At 33.5% G+C, this 16,635-nt stretch overlaps 1 protein-coding gene across 1 annotated transcript; it reads left to right on the top strand.

The window, feature by feature from the left end:
• The first annotated feature begins 12,555 nt into the window (after positions 1-12,555).
• Positions 12,556-13,119, top strand: LOC108487753 (uncharacterized). Its single transcript, XM_017792114.1, has one exon. The coding sequence runs from the start codon at positions 12,556-12,558 to the stop codon at positions 13,117-13,119; it is 564 nt and encodes a 187-aa protein (XP_017647603.1).
• The last annotated feature ends 3,516 nt before the right edge of the window (positions 13,120-16,635 follow it).

Raw genomic sequence — 16,635 nt, 5'->3', positions numbered from 1 at the left:
AAATGTGAGTTTTGGCTCCGAGAATTTGGTTTTCTGGGACATAAGTATCGGTTGATGGCATCAGAATTGATCCGAGTAAAATTTCAACAGTTGTTGACTGGAAACCACAGAGAAACGTATTTAAATTTAGAAGTTTTCTAATATTAGCTTGTTATTAAAGAAGATTCGTAAAAGGGTTTTCAATAATAGCTACACTGATGATGCGACTTTTACAAAAAGATGTAAAGTTTGAATGGTCTGAGAAATGTCAAAAAAGTTTTGATCAATTGAAACCACTGTTGACCGAGGCACTAGTTTTGGTTTAGCCTGAATTGGGAAAAGAATTTGTGAATTTCAGCAATGAATCTTTGAATGGTTTAGGTTATGTTTTGATGCAAGAAGGCAAAGTGATAACTTATGTGTTTGCGTAGAAAATTTGGCGACATCATTTGTTCAGCGAAAAATGTCATATATTTACCAATCACAAGAGTTTGAAGTATTTAATATCGCAGAAAGATTCGAATTTGAGACAGGGTAGATGGCTCAAGCTGCTAAAATATTATAAGTTGATCATTGATTATCATCCGGGAAAAGCAAACGTAGTTATTGATGCTTTGAGTAGAAAGTCCTTGTTTGCTCTACAAGTGATGGATACGCGACTGACATTATTTGACGGTGGCTCGATCTTTGCTGAGTTGAAAGCTAGACTAATGTTTTTACAACAAACCTGCGAAGCTTAAAAGTGTGATGACAAGTTGCTAGCAAAATGAGCACAGAATGAATCGACTTCTGATTTAGAATTTCAGATAGGACCCGATGATTGTTTATTATTCAAAGGTAGAATTTGTGTACCGAAGAATCTAGAGCTCATTCAGGGAATCTTACATGAAGCTCATAATGGTAGCTTGTCTATTCATCTGAGAAGTAATAAGATGTACAGTGATTTGAAATAGATATACTGGTGGCAGGGAATGAAATGCGAGATTTCAGATTTTGTTTCGAGATTTTAGTATGTCAACTAGTTAAAGCCGAACAATCAGGTACCTTCTGGATTATTGTAGGTAGTTGTGATACCATAATGGAAATGTGATCAAGTTACAATGGACTTTGTATCGAGTTTACCCTTATCTCTGAGGAAGAAAGATGCAATTTGGGTTGTTGTTGATCGCCTGATGAAGCTTGCACATTTTATTTCGATACGTACATATTACTCCTTTAAGAGATTAGCTGAATTATACATTTCTGAGATTGTCAGATTACACGAGGTACCAGTTTCTATCATTCCAGATAGAGATCCGTGGTTTACATCACAGTTTTGGAGAAAGTTACAGGAAGCTCTAGGTACGCGATTACATTTTAGCACTGCATTTCATCATTAGACAGATGGTTAATCTGAGCGAGTAATTCAGATACTCGAAGATATGCTTCACTGTTGCGTATTCAAATTCGAAGGTAACTAGGACAAATATTTACAGTAAGTTAAGTTCTTGTATAATAACAGTCATCAATCAAATATAAAAATGGCACCATACGAAGCATTTTATGGTCATAAATGCCAAACTCCTTTTGTATTGGACCGAGCTTAGTGAGAAAAAGATACAAGGGGTCGATTTGATTCGAGAGACTGAAGCAAAAGTAAAAGTAATCCATGACAGTTTAAAAGTAGCTTTAGATTGACAGAGGTCGTATATAGATTCGAAACGTAAAGATATTGAATTTCAAATCAGTGACAAAGTATTCCTAAAAGTGTTGCCTTGGAAGAGAGTTCTTCATTTCGGTTGAAAAGGGAAGCTTAGTCCACGATTTATAGGGTCCTATGAGACTATCAAAAGAATAAGGCCAGTGGCTTATCGGCTAGCTTTACTGTCAGAGTTAGAAAAGATTCATAATGTGTTTCATGTATCCATGTTACGACAGTACCGTTCAGACCCTTCGCATATAATTTCCTGGACAGATGTTGAGATTCAGCCCGACATGTCGTATAACGAAAAACCGATCAAAATTTTGGCACAAGAGATTAAAGAGTTAAAAAACAAAAGCATAGCTTCAGTAAAGGTTCTTTGGCAACGTCACGGGATAGAGGAGGCCACCTAGGAACCTAAAGAAGCTATGATAAAATAATATCCGAATCTATTCTCTGGTAAGATTTTAAGGACGAAAATTTCATAGAGGGGGAGAGTTGTAACAGCCCGTTATCATTGAAATCAGAATTGTGGTTTCGAGACTACAAATATGATGTCAAAAAATTTATTTTATCATTATTTTAAGTTATGCAGCATGGTAGTAGCATCGTATAAAAATTTCGATAAGAAATTTTACCGTTTGCATGCTTCATTTGATAAAAAGGACTAAATTGCAATAAGTGCAAAACTTGATTTCTATAAGTTAAAGGGATTTAATAGCTATGAAATTTAACGATTGGAGGTTTTATGTTGTAATTAAACCATTTCCATGTTGAGTGGACAAATATGGACATTTATTAGGTAATTTTAAAGGTTATATATCAAGGTTAATTAAGTAAATTAGTAAATAAAAAATTAAAATAAGATAAAGAAAAGAAAGATATCATCTTTCTTCCATCTTCACCACTGAAAATCAAAGAAGAAAAACACCATAGAAGCATGCTAGGTTCGGCCATAGCATTCTAGCTTGTATGTAAGTCTTTTTTGTCCTTTTTTAATAATTTTTATGTTTTTGGAGTCGTATCTTCATCTAGCTAGCCCACGGACTAATTTGCAAAACTGTTGAATGTCTAGGGTTTTACCATGAACGCATTTTAGTGGTTTGTGATGTTTAATGGAAGAAAATGAATCATTGATGTTAGATAGACAACTTTTCTTAAGTGATTTTTGATGAATTTGTAAATTAGGGATTTAATTGACAAATGCGAAATATTCATGGTGTATTTGTGAAATAATGAAATGTGTGGGCTGCTATAAACTTGTATGATATTTTCATCCACACGGATAGAGACACGGGCATGAGACTTAGCCGTGTGTCCCCCGAAGCTTTCGAAAAGTTGCAAGTCAGGCTATTACACGGCCTAGCACACGGGAGTATGGCTTGACTATGTGACCCAAGCAATGAGTTACACGGGCTGGGACAAGGCCGTGTGTCCCTACTTTGAATGCCCACATGGCCTAAGACATAGGTGTGTCTCTTAACTGTGTGAGTAACACATGCCATGTGACCCCTACAGTTTGAAAATTTTTATCATTTTCCAAAAAATTCTATAAGTTTATGATTTAGTCTGGACATGTTTTTAACATGTATTTAGGGCCTCAAGGGCTCGTTTAAGGGACAATATGTATGTTTTGAATTAGTTTTAATGTATTTATTGATATAATTTGAAAAGTTTGAATTTTATGTCCGTTTGATTTGAAAACTTTGGTAATGTTTTGTAACCTTGTTTCAGTGACGAATACGGGTTAGGGGTGTTACACACACGGCCAAGCCACACGCCCATCTGCCAAGCAGTGTGCTAGGCCATGTAACTGCATGACTTGGAACCCTTTGAAACCTACAGGGGACACACTGGTGTGTCGTATAGCCGTGTATCATACACGGCTGAGACACACACCCGTGTCTTAGGCCGAGTGGACAAGAAATAGGCCATTTTCAAGTCATTTCTTTCACCCAAATCAAGCTCACACTTACAAGCCATTTGTACATAAAGTCAAGCTTCAAAATATACCTAAAACATGCATGATAGGACTAATTCAATATGGTATCTATTCATACAACCAATATACCAAAAGACACCTCAATCACAAGTTATCAAATCAACCTATACATAAATATACTTACCCAAGAATCAACCATACATAACTACCTATTTCCATACCAAGTCATACCATAATAACCACAAGCCAAACCACACTCAAAATTACCAAATTGGTCATCCATAATATACTTTCATTTGACCATTTCATCACCAACCATTTAAGCATCAAAATGCCAAAGTTCATCAACCATAATACCACATATATACATGCCAAACATAACAACTAGATCATTAATACAAGTCCACCTATACATGCCATTATAACCATAAACAAAACATCAAAAGCTACCAATATATCCATGGGATAGTGTGATAGGTCTCCGACGAGCTTCCAAATCGAACGAGCTTCCAATTATCTATAAATATGGGAAAGGAGACTATGTAAGCATATAATCCTTAGTAAAATTTAACCTCACCTAGGGTATTCTTGACTTGGAACTTTTATAAATGTTCAATTTTGATGACGTTCGCATGCGAATGAGATGTTGTGTAACATGTGATGTTATGACAGTGGTGTAGAGTCCTGTTACTCAAGCTCAGTGACCAGGTCGAGTATAGGGTATTACAAAACCAAGACCGAAATTCTCTCTTCTTCATGTATGATTATATGTGATAAGATGTGGCATTCTTGTAATTGTATGCATGTTTAAGGAAATGTTTACGAATGAATGTATGATATTTTTTTATTATGGATGACACATTAATTTTGCCAAAGTTTTTATTCCTAGAAATTTAAATGTAATTTATTATTACCTTGGGCATTTAGATCGTGGACTATTATCTCCACGTAGGGTTTTATTTTTTTATTTAGAATAAAATATGTGAGCCAAAAATGGATAACCTAAAATTTTTCAATGAAACCCAAAAAATCGAGATGCATCCAAACCAATCAAGACGACGCAAACCTAACCTAGCCAAACTAGCAGGTGACTAATGATATTCAGACAACAGGAGGCTGTTAGGGGTCTAATGGTGGTCCAATGGAGTTGGTCAAGTGGTCTGACGGTGACCAACAATGGCAACACGAAAATGGTAGTGGAAAAACAACAATGACAAAAATGTAAACCAGTATCGCAGCAGAAGTCTGTGATTGCAAAATTGAAGACCCAAAGTATGCTTTGGGTGAATTGTGTTATTTTGCAAATTTTATATTTCTAGGTTGGAATCTGATCTGTCGTATTTTAACATGTCAATTTAGGCTCCCCATTACACTGTACGGGCTTATTTCCAAGCAAATTCAAATGTTATTGTCATGTTGTTATTTAGTTTTTTTTTTTACTTTAATAAATGAAATGTTGTTTTTTTACTACTTCTGAGAACTAAAATGGCCAAATGTGCCCTCGAGGACCTAATAGTTGGTTAAGTGTTGTAGGGCGTTAGAGGAGGCCCAAATATGAGACAAAACATAACCAAGAAAAAGGGTATCGCAACATTGAAGCATAGAATTCATGATTGTTGGATCACCGATATGCCCCGTGGTGTAGCAGAAAAATTGATCCAGTGATAATCTGTAACAGCCTGTTTCTGGTCAAATCGAAATAGTGGTTTTGAGACCACAAATTTGAAGTCAAAATAATTATTTTATTATTATTTTAATGTATATAGTATGATTAAGTGATTGTGTGAAATTTTCATTAAGAAATTTTATCATTTGAGTGTTCAATTTGAAAAAAATGACTAAATTGCGTAAAGTGTAAAATTTGAGTTCTATTAGCTAAAGGTGTCTAATAGCTATGGAATCTTAAATTAGAGGTCCTTATGTGGTAATTAAACCATTGTTAATGTGGGTAGACATATATGGGCATATATTAAGTGATTTTTAATGTTTAATTAAAGGTTATAATAGTAAATAATTAAATAAAGACTAAATAAATAAAATAAAAACACAATATCATCTTTTTAGTCATCATCTCTAACTGAATATTGAAGAAGAAGAAACCATTTTTGTCCATTTAGGGTTCGGTCATTTTGAAGCTTGATTAGTAAGTATTTTTATCCCATTTTTAATGATTTCTATATTTTTAAGATCGTTGCAGCTTAATCTGGTTTAAGGTTTAAGGACTAATTTGCAAAAATGTTAAAGGTTTAAGGTTGTGTGTTTTGATGTTTAATGGTAGAAAATGCATTCTTATTGTTAAATAAACAACATTAGTTAAGTGATTTCTAGTAAAATGTCCAATTAGGGATTAAATTGTGAAATGAGTAAATTTTGTGGTTAAATTGTGAAATAAATGAAAAATATGGTTTGCTAGGGACTTAATTGAAATCCGACTAATATGGGTTTTGGTTGAATTGCATGAATTTGTGATTTTATGAAATAAGGACTAAATTGTAAAAATTTTGAAATGTTAAGGGCAAAAGTGTAAATTTGTAAAAGTGTAAATTCGTCTTAATGTGTATTTTGGAACTAAATTGAATAGAGTGATAATTGAATAAGCTAAATTTGATATTATTTAGATCAAGAAAGGTGAAATATGGATTTATATTGGGGAAAGAACAAGGTTTCAGATTAATTGGCTTTTTACGTCGTTTTTACGTTCGAGGTAAGTTTGTATGTAATAAGTTTTGTTATAATTGTATTTTAAATGCTTTGATGTTGCATAAATTGTGAGTACGACTCTACAGACATGTTTGACGATGATTCTGCAAGTGAGAAATCCCGATTGAACCTTAGGAATAGATTAGGATATGAATGACATGTCATTAGGGGTTGTATTATTTGGGTGCTGGTCTGTATGTCCTACCGGTGGCTGAGTTATCCGGCATGTGTTGCGGATACTCGTCAGCTTGTGTGAGCAGCACCGTGTAGCTTTGTTATAACCGTCAGCTTGTGTAAGCAGACCCGTTGATAGCTCTAGTGTCAGCATTACATGTGATACGAGATTGAGATAGCTTCGGCTATATATATGTGGCACCTAGGGTGTGAGATTTTCAGGTATTTGATAGTATTCTGAATGGTTCAATGGGTATATATGTTAGATATGTGATTGAGTATAAGTTTAATACTAGATCGTACAGGCATGTACACGAATCGTATGAGCTTTGAATCAAAGAAAACTGTGAATTTTACATCAAATCTTATGTTTGAATATATGAAAGGTTTGTTAACTAATATGAGATATATGTTTATATTCAATTGGTTGAATTGTATATTTGTGGTTAATTGAATTTATTTTTATATGAACTTACTAAGCTTTATAGCTTACTTTGTTTATTTTTTGTGTTTTATAGTGAAATCAAAGCTAGCTCAGATTCGGGAATCATCAGAAACTTTATCACACTATCCAACTATCGCCATGTTACTTTTGAACTTAAGAATTTTGGTATATGGCATGTATAGGATTGTGGTCATTTTGTATAGTTTGGTAATGAATTTAGTCATTTTGAAATGGCTTGTAAATGTTAATGTTTTGGTTTTGTATATAGCCATGAGAGTTGGCTTAATTTGATTGATTTGGTTGTGTATTCATATGTGCATATGGCTTTGGTTATGTGTTTATTGATGGATATGTGATTCTTGATGCTAATTGGTAATTAGGAATACTAAATGGTTGAGATATAAAATTTGTTATGTTTGAATTATAGGTAAAATAACGCATGTTTGAAATGTAAACATATTGATGATTTAAGAATCTGATAATTTGGTATAAATTGAATGAAATATTGTGATATTGTGTGCCTTGTATTTTTTGGTATTGAAACGGTATAAATGATGCTTGGTTGAGGTTGATTGAATGCCTATTTATGTCTTGTTTTGGTTCCATTTGGTTTAGTGTAGATTTATACAAATTTGGGTGGCAAAATGGCTTGGTAAATAGCCTATTTTAGTCCACATGGGTAGACACATGGGCGTGTGTCGTAGCCGTGTGTGACACACGGTCAGGTTGCACGGTCGTGTGTCCATTGGTGTTAAAATAAAAATCAAGTTAGTATGCCCCTACACGGGCGTGTGACTTGGCCGTGTGGCATAAGTCAATATAACCTTTGGCACGGCCTAGCACATGGCTTGGCACACGGGCGTGTGTGGCCATTTCTTAGGGCACAGAGGCTAGCCACATGAGTGTGTGTGTTGGCCATGTGACCCAAGTCAGAGAGTTACACGGGGTCAAACACGAGCTGGGACACGACCATGTGATCCCATTTCAAATGTCCACACAGCCTATGACATGGGCGTGTCTTTGGCCGTGTGTGACACACGGCCGGGCCATATGGGCGTGTGTCCCCTGTAGTTTGAAAAATATTTTATGTTTTGTACAAATTTCCTGAGTTTTCAGTTTAGTCTTGAACCTTCTCGAATGCATGTTAGGGCCTTGCAGGCTCGTATTAGGGACAATGTGATCGTTGTTGAATGATGATTATATGAAATTGAAAATTGTATGTGAAATGTAGGTTTAAATGTGTTATAAGTCAAATAATGCTCCTTAACCTTATTCCAGTGTTTAATACAGGTAAAAGGTGTTACATAATCAACCAAGGATCTACGTACGAATTATGAATCGAGTTCAAACAAGATTGGAAATATACCTTTAGGAATCTGATTTCCTTCAAGGTTTCAATTCCAAGCCATAACAAGATCGTCTTGGCCCCTACGTAGTCCACCCAGTCAAGCACGAACAACAAAACTCTTTGAACTTTTTCAGAGAGAATTCAAAAAGGCTGCTAGAGCCTTTTAATTTTTCTTACTACCTCTATGTATCATCAATGACCTTTTTTCTTTTTATTAATCACCTATAATAAAAATGGAATAATTCTTTTACTTTTAGAGAAAATCATCAAAGGTATTAAAATTTTATATTCTTTCCAAAAAAATATTAACTTCCATAAATATTAACTCTAAAAATTAGTTGTGAATCATATTCGCTAGGCGATACCATCCGTAAGGTAATATTATTCACCAAATGATACTATCTGCCATTCAATACTATCTGCCAGGTGGTACAGTCTGCCAAAGATGTATGCAGGAAGGTATACGCCAACGTATTTGCGTGAAGTATGTTTTCTTTAACCATAGGGTATGATCCTGTATGTTCTTGTAACGTTAGCAGTAATACTAGAACATTTCTAATGTTACAAGTAATGAGTGACATCTATTAATGCATCATTGCTACCCAAGTTACAAGAACTCATGATTCGACATAACCTTTCTATGATAAACTTTTCATGTATTATATCCTTTTATCCTTTATATCAAGATTGGATACAAGTCCTGGTATAGTCAAACTTGTATAGTCCAATCCCATATTTCTTTATATTCTGAGTAGACTACAATAAACAAATAAGTGTGATATCTCATATCAACTTATTTGAGCATGGCTATGCATTTCTAGTCTCACTCCATTAAGTGACCCAAGATACTACTCCCGTTATGTAGGAGAGATAAATCATATCTTGATCATATCCCATTACAAAGATTGTGGTATATCTAGCATCAGTCTTTATAGTACAATCTGTTATGGTAGATGTTTGACAGTATCAAAATATATATGACTCACGATGTTCGAACAATGATGAACTCAAGTCTGAGGACCATATACATAGTTATCAATATGAGTAATGTTTGTGACTATTACATAATAATCCAACAAACATACTCACAGCGGGTCAGTCCAATAAGTTGTTCCCTAACACATACTTATGTATTAATTTTGACATCTCTATGTCAATGACAACATTTTTTCATTAATCAACTACACATTAGTCTCAATACACTATTAATGTCCAAACCCACAATAATACTTAACTAAGTATCTTTTAAGAATAATTATATTATTCGTAGGACTTTATTATTAATCAGTTTATTTATACACACATAAAAAGAAACTGAAATAACAATGACATTACCTTATATTAACAAAAAAGGTAAAACAAGTATGTAATTACAATCACCTCATGATTAGTTTGGGCAAACTCTAACAGTGATACCCTGGACAGTGTTGAATTGAAGATGATTAAGGTCCTTCATAGTGATATCACGATATCCAACTCCCAAGGGATCCCCCCAAGTCAAGACTGATGAGGATATCATGATACTAGACCATGGATATAGCTATATCCCTAACGAGGCAGACAAAAAATGACTATAGGGGTAGTCTTTGTCCAACATGTCCCCCAAAAAAATTAGACGTCCAGCGGTAATTTGATCTAAAATTTTGGGTTGTAATCAGAAATTAAAAGCCATTTTTGGCTGAGAAGAGAGGGGAGAGCTTTTTAGTTTAGAGTTTCTTTCATCTTTTATTTTAGGTTTAGGGTAGTTTTCTTCTCCACAGATGTAGGATTTAGTTTTTTTTTTTCAACTTCCTTATTTTCCTTGTATTTTCTTAGTCAATTAAGTTATTTTTAATTATAGCTTAGGTTTATTTATATGTTCATCACCTTAAAATATTTTGTAATCACATTTTAGTCCTTGTTTAATATCAGTCAACTTTTCTTTCTTTTCACTTGTTAAAAACCATAGCTTTAGTATTTTTATTCATCCATCTTACTTCCATTGTTGTGCTCTCCAAGCTTTTGCAGGAAATCTTGGGGTTTTATTCACGTCTCTTTAAGTTAATGCTTTCATGAGTAGGACTAGCTAAACCTTAGGTGGTTGGTTGATGGAAGTGTCATTTAGTTAGTTTTTGGTACAAGGACTAAATCGTAAAAACTAAAGTAAATTGAATACACTTGAAAACTTAGGATTGATGCCCTTAAGGGAAATTCAAGATAAGTGAGACTGAGAGGAGATCTTATCGAGCACCAATTTGTTAGTTTGGGATTAGTTGGTGAGGTTGAAAGATAAACTGAACTAATTTGTCTAAGTTAGTAAAGTTGAGGCCAATAGGTAAAATGGAACCAATTTAGGAGTTTAAGTAGTTTAGATCCCTAATTCAAAGGTTAACTAACAACATAAAAATCAACCAACCATTGTATGTTATCGTATTTGTTAGTTTTATACTTTGCTTAGTTTACAATTTAGTCCCTTTCCAGTTTTAGGTAGTTAATTAGTGTATTTGACCTTTTGCATGACTTTTTGTAATATAGAAGTTATTGAGTAGCTAGCTAGTGTAATGACCCAAAATTCACGGGCATTGAAAAAGTGCAATATCAGGCCTCCGTCTTAGTAAATTGAGTTCAAAAATAATTATTAAAAATATTTATGAGTCTAGTGATGTGTTTAATTAGATTTAAATTAGGTGAATTTAGCTTAATTTAGAGTAATTAGTGAAAAGGACTAAATTGAATAAGGTGTAAAGTTTAATTATAAAGTAAAAGAAAATAAGAGGGACTAAATAGGTAAATAAGCCAATTGCTTAAGATGACGCGGCAATGCATGGAAAAATCTTAGATTTTTTTATTTATATTATAAAAATATTATTTAATCAAAACATTATAAATTATATTAATTAAATTTAAGATATTATATTATAGGAAATAAATAAAATAAAGACAATTGTATGATAAATGAATTAAAAATTTGCCAAATGGATGGTGAAGATATTGTACAAATGTACAAAAATATATGTGTACAATTATAGTATTTATACTTGTTATTAAATAGATATTTATTATAGTGTATTATTATTATTATTATTATTATTATTATTATTATTATTATTATTATTATTATTATTATTATTATTATTATTATTATTATTATTATTATTAATTTATTAAATTATAATTTATATTAATTATATTATGAGATTTTATAGGATGATGAAATATTATATGATGAAATAAAATGAAGACAAGTGGATGATGATGATTTATTACAAGTGTATAAATAAAATATATACATTTGTAATATTTATATTTAAATTGAAAAATAGATATTTATTAATTATTATTAAGTTAAAGATATTTATTAATTAAATAATTAAATTATAAGATTTTTGTTTAATAAACAAATTAAATAATGACAATTGTAATAAAATTATTAGTACAAATGTAAAATAAATATATAATTACTTATAATTTAAGCTAAAATATATTTGTTATTAAATAATTATTATATATTATGTTATTGTTTCCGTGCACAGGTTAATAGGAGTGCAGTGTCCTGGTCCAGCATCCAAACGATCCTGACTCCAATATCAAGATTTTGGTGATGTTTTCTTCCTTTAAGTGAAAGTGGCATGTACATAGGGATTATAATGGTTATTTTGGTATGTTATATAAAATTTGTTATAAAGAAAGGTATTTGGTGTTTTGATAATTAAATTAGTGAAATGGTAAAAATTGTTTATGGCATTAGTATCGAATTGAAATGGTTTGAATAGTTTTATAAGCTAATTAGAAATGATAATAGGGTTTTTATTAATTAAGTTGTTAAGTCAATATGTCAAGTATGATTTAAGTATATTTGAGTATATAAATGCATTGGTTGAAATACTAGAATTGGTTTGGTTGCAATTTGAAATTTGTAGGGAAGGTTAAATATTTATAAAGGGGTTATATTGAATTTTTTTAAAAAAAAATAGTCAAGTAGAAAAAGTTTTATATGAATTTATGATTGTATTATAATATGTTAGATAATTATTTGAATATTAATCGTAAATTGCCTGATTGTCCAGTAATGCCTCGTAACCTTGTTTCGGTGACAAATTAAGGTTAGAGTGGTATTACAGTTGTTGGTATCAGAGCTATCAGGTTTAGTTGATTCTCAGGCTAAATCGGGCTCGAAACTGAGTGTAGAAATACATGCCACTATTGAGTTGAAATTGAGTCGGGATTTTGGATGCTGACCTATTCGTTTGTTTCTATTTTATAAATTAAAGATATTAGTTGAAAGAATAAACAATACTGATCAAGAAATGTATATTGGAGACGAAGAGTCGTATGGATTAGATGAAACGGAGTCAGTTACACTTAGCATAAATCCAGTAAGAAATTCACCTCCTAGAGTTGATAGAAGAAATGATAGAGATGATTATGATATATTACAAGTGATTGTTGATGCTTTGCAAAGAGTAGCGAGGACTTCTCCTGCTACGACTTCAACACAAAATCAGAGATGGGCCCTGATAAAAGAATTGAGAAAATATGGTGCTACTGAATTTATGGGTCTGAAGGGAGTCGACCCATCCGTAACTGAAAATTGGATGGAGTCAACTAAAAGAATTTTACAGCAATTGGACTGTACCCCCCGGGAGTGTTTAATTTGTGTTGTATCGTTGCTACAAGGGGAAGCTTATTTATGGTGGGAATCAGTGGTTCGACATTTATCGGAGAAGAAGATAATATGGGACCTATTTCAGAAAGAATTTCAAAAGAAATATATCGAAGAAATTTATATCAAAGACAAGAAGCAAGAGTTTTTAATGCTGCAACAGGGTGACTTGTCAGTTATAGATTATGAGAGAGTTTTCAAGACTTAGTAGATATGCCTCTAAGTTTATTCCAACCAAAGCATATAGTTGTAAAAGATTTTTATGGGGATTGCGTGAGGAGATTAAGGTACAGTTGGTATCTCATCGTATTACTGAGTTTGTAGATTTGATTGAGCGTGCCAAAATGGTAGAGCAAGTGTTGGGCCTCGATAAAAAGACTGAAAGTGTCAGACTAACTAGGAAACATGAGAGAACTACCAGCTTAAATCCACAGCCAAAAAGATTAAAAGAATCTCAAGGTGGATGGAGATCCAATTTTAGATCAGACAGAGGTGATAGAAGCCGGAGAAAACAGACGACGGTATCTACTGGTAGTGTAAGAGGTCCACCCCGGGATGCAGAAATTTCAGAATACGGATATTGTGGGAAGAAACATTTAGGTGAATGTTGGAAAGTGACTAGAGGCTACTTCCATTGTGGGTCGACAAAGCACTTTGTTAAAGATTATCCAAAGAATAAAAATGTTACTCCTGCCACATCACAAAGATCAGTGTCTACTGCTCGAGGCAGAGGTTTGGGCAGAGGTGGTTTGGTATCTAGAAAGGAGGTGTTCGAAGGAGCAGTGACATTGTTACCCAGTAATCCGAGGCCAAAATACCAACCAGAGCCTATGTGGTTAGAACTCGTGAAGAAGGCAATGCCCACTACGTAGTAACAGGAATATTTTTATTGTATTCTGAGCCTGTTTATGCTTTGATTGATCTCGGATCTTCACACTCCTATATAAATTCAAAACTAGTTGAATTGGGGAAATTAAAATATAAGATGTCTAGAGTGTCTAGGCAAACAGTTTTAGTAAATCAAGTATGTTCGAGATGCCCGTTGACTATACAGAATAAAACTTTCCCTGTTGACTTGTTGATTATGCCATTTGGAGATTTTGATATAATACTGGGGATGGATTGGTTATCTAAATATGGAGTAATTTTTTACTATTATAAAAATAAATTCAGTATTCTGACAGAAGGTGGAGATGGAATTGAAGTAAATGGTGTTCATACTAGTGGGCCGACACATATTATTTCAGTAATAAAGGCTAGTAAATTACTTCAACAGGGTTGTTCAGCATATTTGGCACATGTTATTAATTTAGATTCAGTTGGAAGCCAGTGCAGTAAAAAATTCGGATAGTTTGCAAGTTTCCTAATGTATTTCCCGAAGAACTACTAGGCTTACCGCCAGATAGAGAGGTTGAATTTGCAATAAAGGTTTACTCAGGTACAGCTCCAATATTTATACCTCCATATCAATGTCACCTATAGAGTTGAAAGAGCTGAAGATACAGTTGCAAGACTTATTAGATCTTGGTTTTATCCGACCGAGCATATCACCGTGGAGAGCTCCGATATTATTTGTTAAAAAGAAGGATGGCTCGATGCGATTTTGTATTGATTATCGACAGCTGAATAAGGTGACAATTAAAAACAAATATCAACTGCCTCGTATTGATGATTTGTTTGATCAGTTGAGAGGAGCTTCTATATTCTCGAAGATTGACTTAAGGTCAGGTTACTATCAGTTGAAGGTAAAAGAAAGCAATGTACTGAATACATCTTTCTGTACGAGGTATGGCCACTATAAGTTCTTAGTAATGCCATTTGGGTTGATAAATGCTCTAGCTGTTTTTATGGATCTCATGAATCGTATCTTTCAACCGTATTTAGACTAGTTTGTAGTAGTTTTTATTGATGATATACTGGTTTATTCAAAGTTAGAGTCAGAGCATGATCAGCATCTCAGGATTGTACTACAGATATTACAAGAGAAGCAGTTGTATGGAAAACTCATCAAATGTGAGTTTTGGTTGTCGGAGGTTGTATTTTTGGGACATGTGGTATCAGTAGATGGAATCAGAGTTGATCGAAAAAGATTGAAGCAATTATTCAGTGGAAAGAATCAAAGAATGTATCTGAGGTACGCAGTTTTCTTGGTTTAGCTAGGTATTACAGAAGATTTTTGAATAGATTTTCGAAGATAGCATTGCTGGTGACCAAGCTGCTACAAAAGAATGTATCATTTGTGTAGAATGATCAGTGCCAAGAAAGTTTTGAAAAGTTGAAGCAAATGTTAACAGAGGCACCAGTTCTAACATTACCAGAGTTGAGGAAAGATTTTGTAGTGTATAATGATGCTTCTTTGAAAGGTCTGGGTTGTGTACTGATGCAGGACGGAAAGGTAATAGCCTATGTATCTCGTCAATTGAAACCACATGAGAGGAATTATCGGACTTATGATCTTGAGCTAGCAGTTATGATTTTTGCTTTAAAAATTTTGAGACATTATCTTTATGGTGAAAAATGCTACATCTATACTGATCGTAAAAGTTTAAAGTATCTTCTTTCTCAGAAAGAATTAAACTTGAGACAAAGACGATGGATAGAGCTCTTAAAACATTATGATTGTGTTATATATTATCATCCGGGAAAAGCTAATGTTGTAGTTGATGCACAAGTAGGAAAGCTGCAATTGAATTGAGAGCGATGTTTGCACGACTTAAAATCAGTGATGATGGGAGTCTTTTGGCTGAGTTGAGAGTAAAGCCGATAATGTTTGATCAGATCGGATCAGCGTAGTTGGAAGACGATAATTTGTTGAAGAAAAGAGAAATGGTATAGAATGGTACAACAGAGAACTTTAGTATCGATGATTGTGGATATATCAAAATCATATTTGTGTTCCAACTAATTTTGAGTTGAAGAAATCGATTCTTCAAGAACCTCACGACAGTCCATTTGCTTTACACCCCGGAGGCACGAAGATGTGTCGTGATTTACAAGAACTATATTGGTGGTCAGGGATGAAAAGAGATATAGTTGAATTTGTGAGTAAATGTTTAACTTGTCAGCGAGTAAGGGCAGAACATCAAGTTCCTACTGGATTACTTTAGCCTATTAATATTTTCGAATGGAAATGGGATTGCATCACGATAGATTTTGTTACGGGATTTCCACTGTCAGCGAGCAAAAAGAATGTTATTTGGCTGATAGTTGATCGACTTACCAAGTCCGCTCACTTTATAGCAGTCATTGCAGAAGCTCGCAAAAGTGTATATCCAAGAAATTGTTAGATTGCACGGTATTTTGATGTTAATAATTTCGGATCAAAATCCTCAGTTCACATCGAGATTTTGGAGACAGCTACATGAATCATTGGGTACTCGACTTAACTTTAGTACAGCCTTTCATCCACAAACAGATGGAAAATCTGAACGAGTAATTCAGATATTAGAAGATATGCTTCGAGCTTGTATCATTGATTTTGATTTAGGTTGGGAACATTATTTGACATTAGCTGAATTTGTCTACAATAATAGTTTTCAATCTAGTATACAAATGGCCCTGTATGAAGCACTATATGGTCGAAGGTGTAGATCACTGGTATGTTGGACAGAATTGAATGAAAGAAAACTGATTGGGCCAGAATTAATTCAAGAAACAGAGGAAACAGTTAAAAAGATCAAAGATAGATTGAAGGCAGCTTTCGACAGACAAAAGTCTTATGCTA

Source organism: Gossypium arboreum, chromosome 10 (assembly GCF_025698485.1).
Source record: "Gossypium arboreum isolate Shixiya-1 chromosome 10, ASM2569848v2, whole genome shotgun sequence".
NCBI lineage: Eukaryota > Viridiplantae > Streptophyta > Magnoliopsida > Malvales > Malvaceae > Gossypium > Gossypium arboreum.
The sequence above is the reverse complement of the archived record's forward strand: the minus strand, read 5'-3'. Positions and strand labels throughout refer to the sequence as shown.

Bases quoted from the DNA above. Each gene is read 5' to 3' on its own strand.
- LOC108487753 (XM_017792114.1), top strand. From the start codon at position 12,556: ATGTATATTGGAGACGAAGAGTCGTATGGATTAGATGAAACGGAGTCA.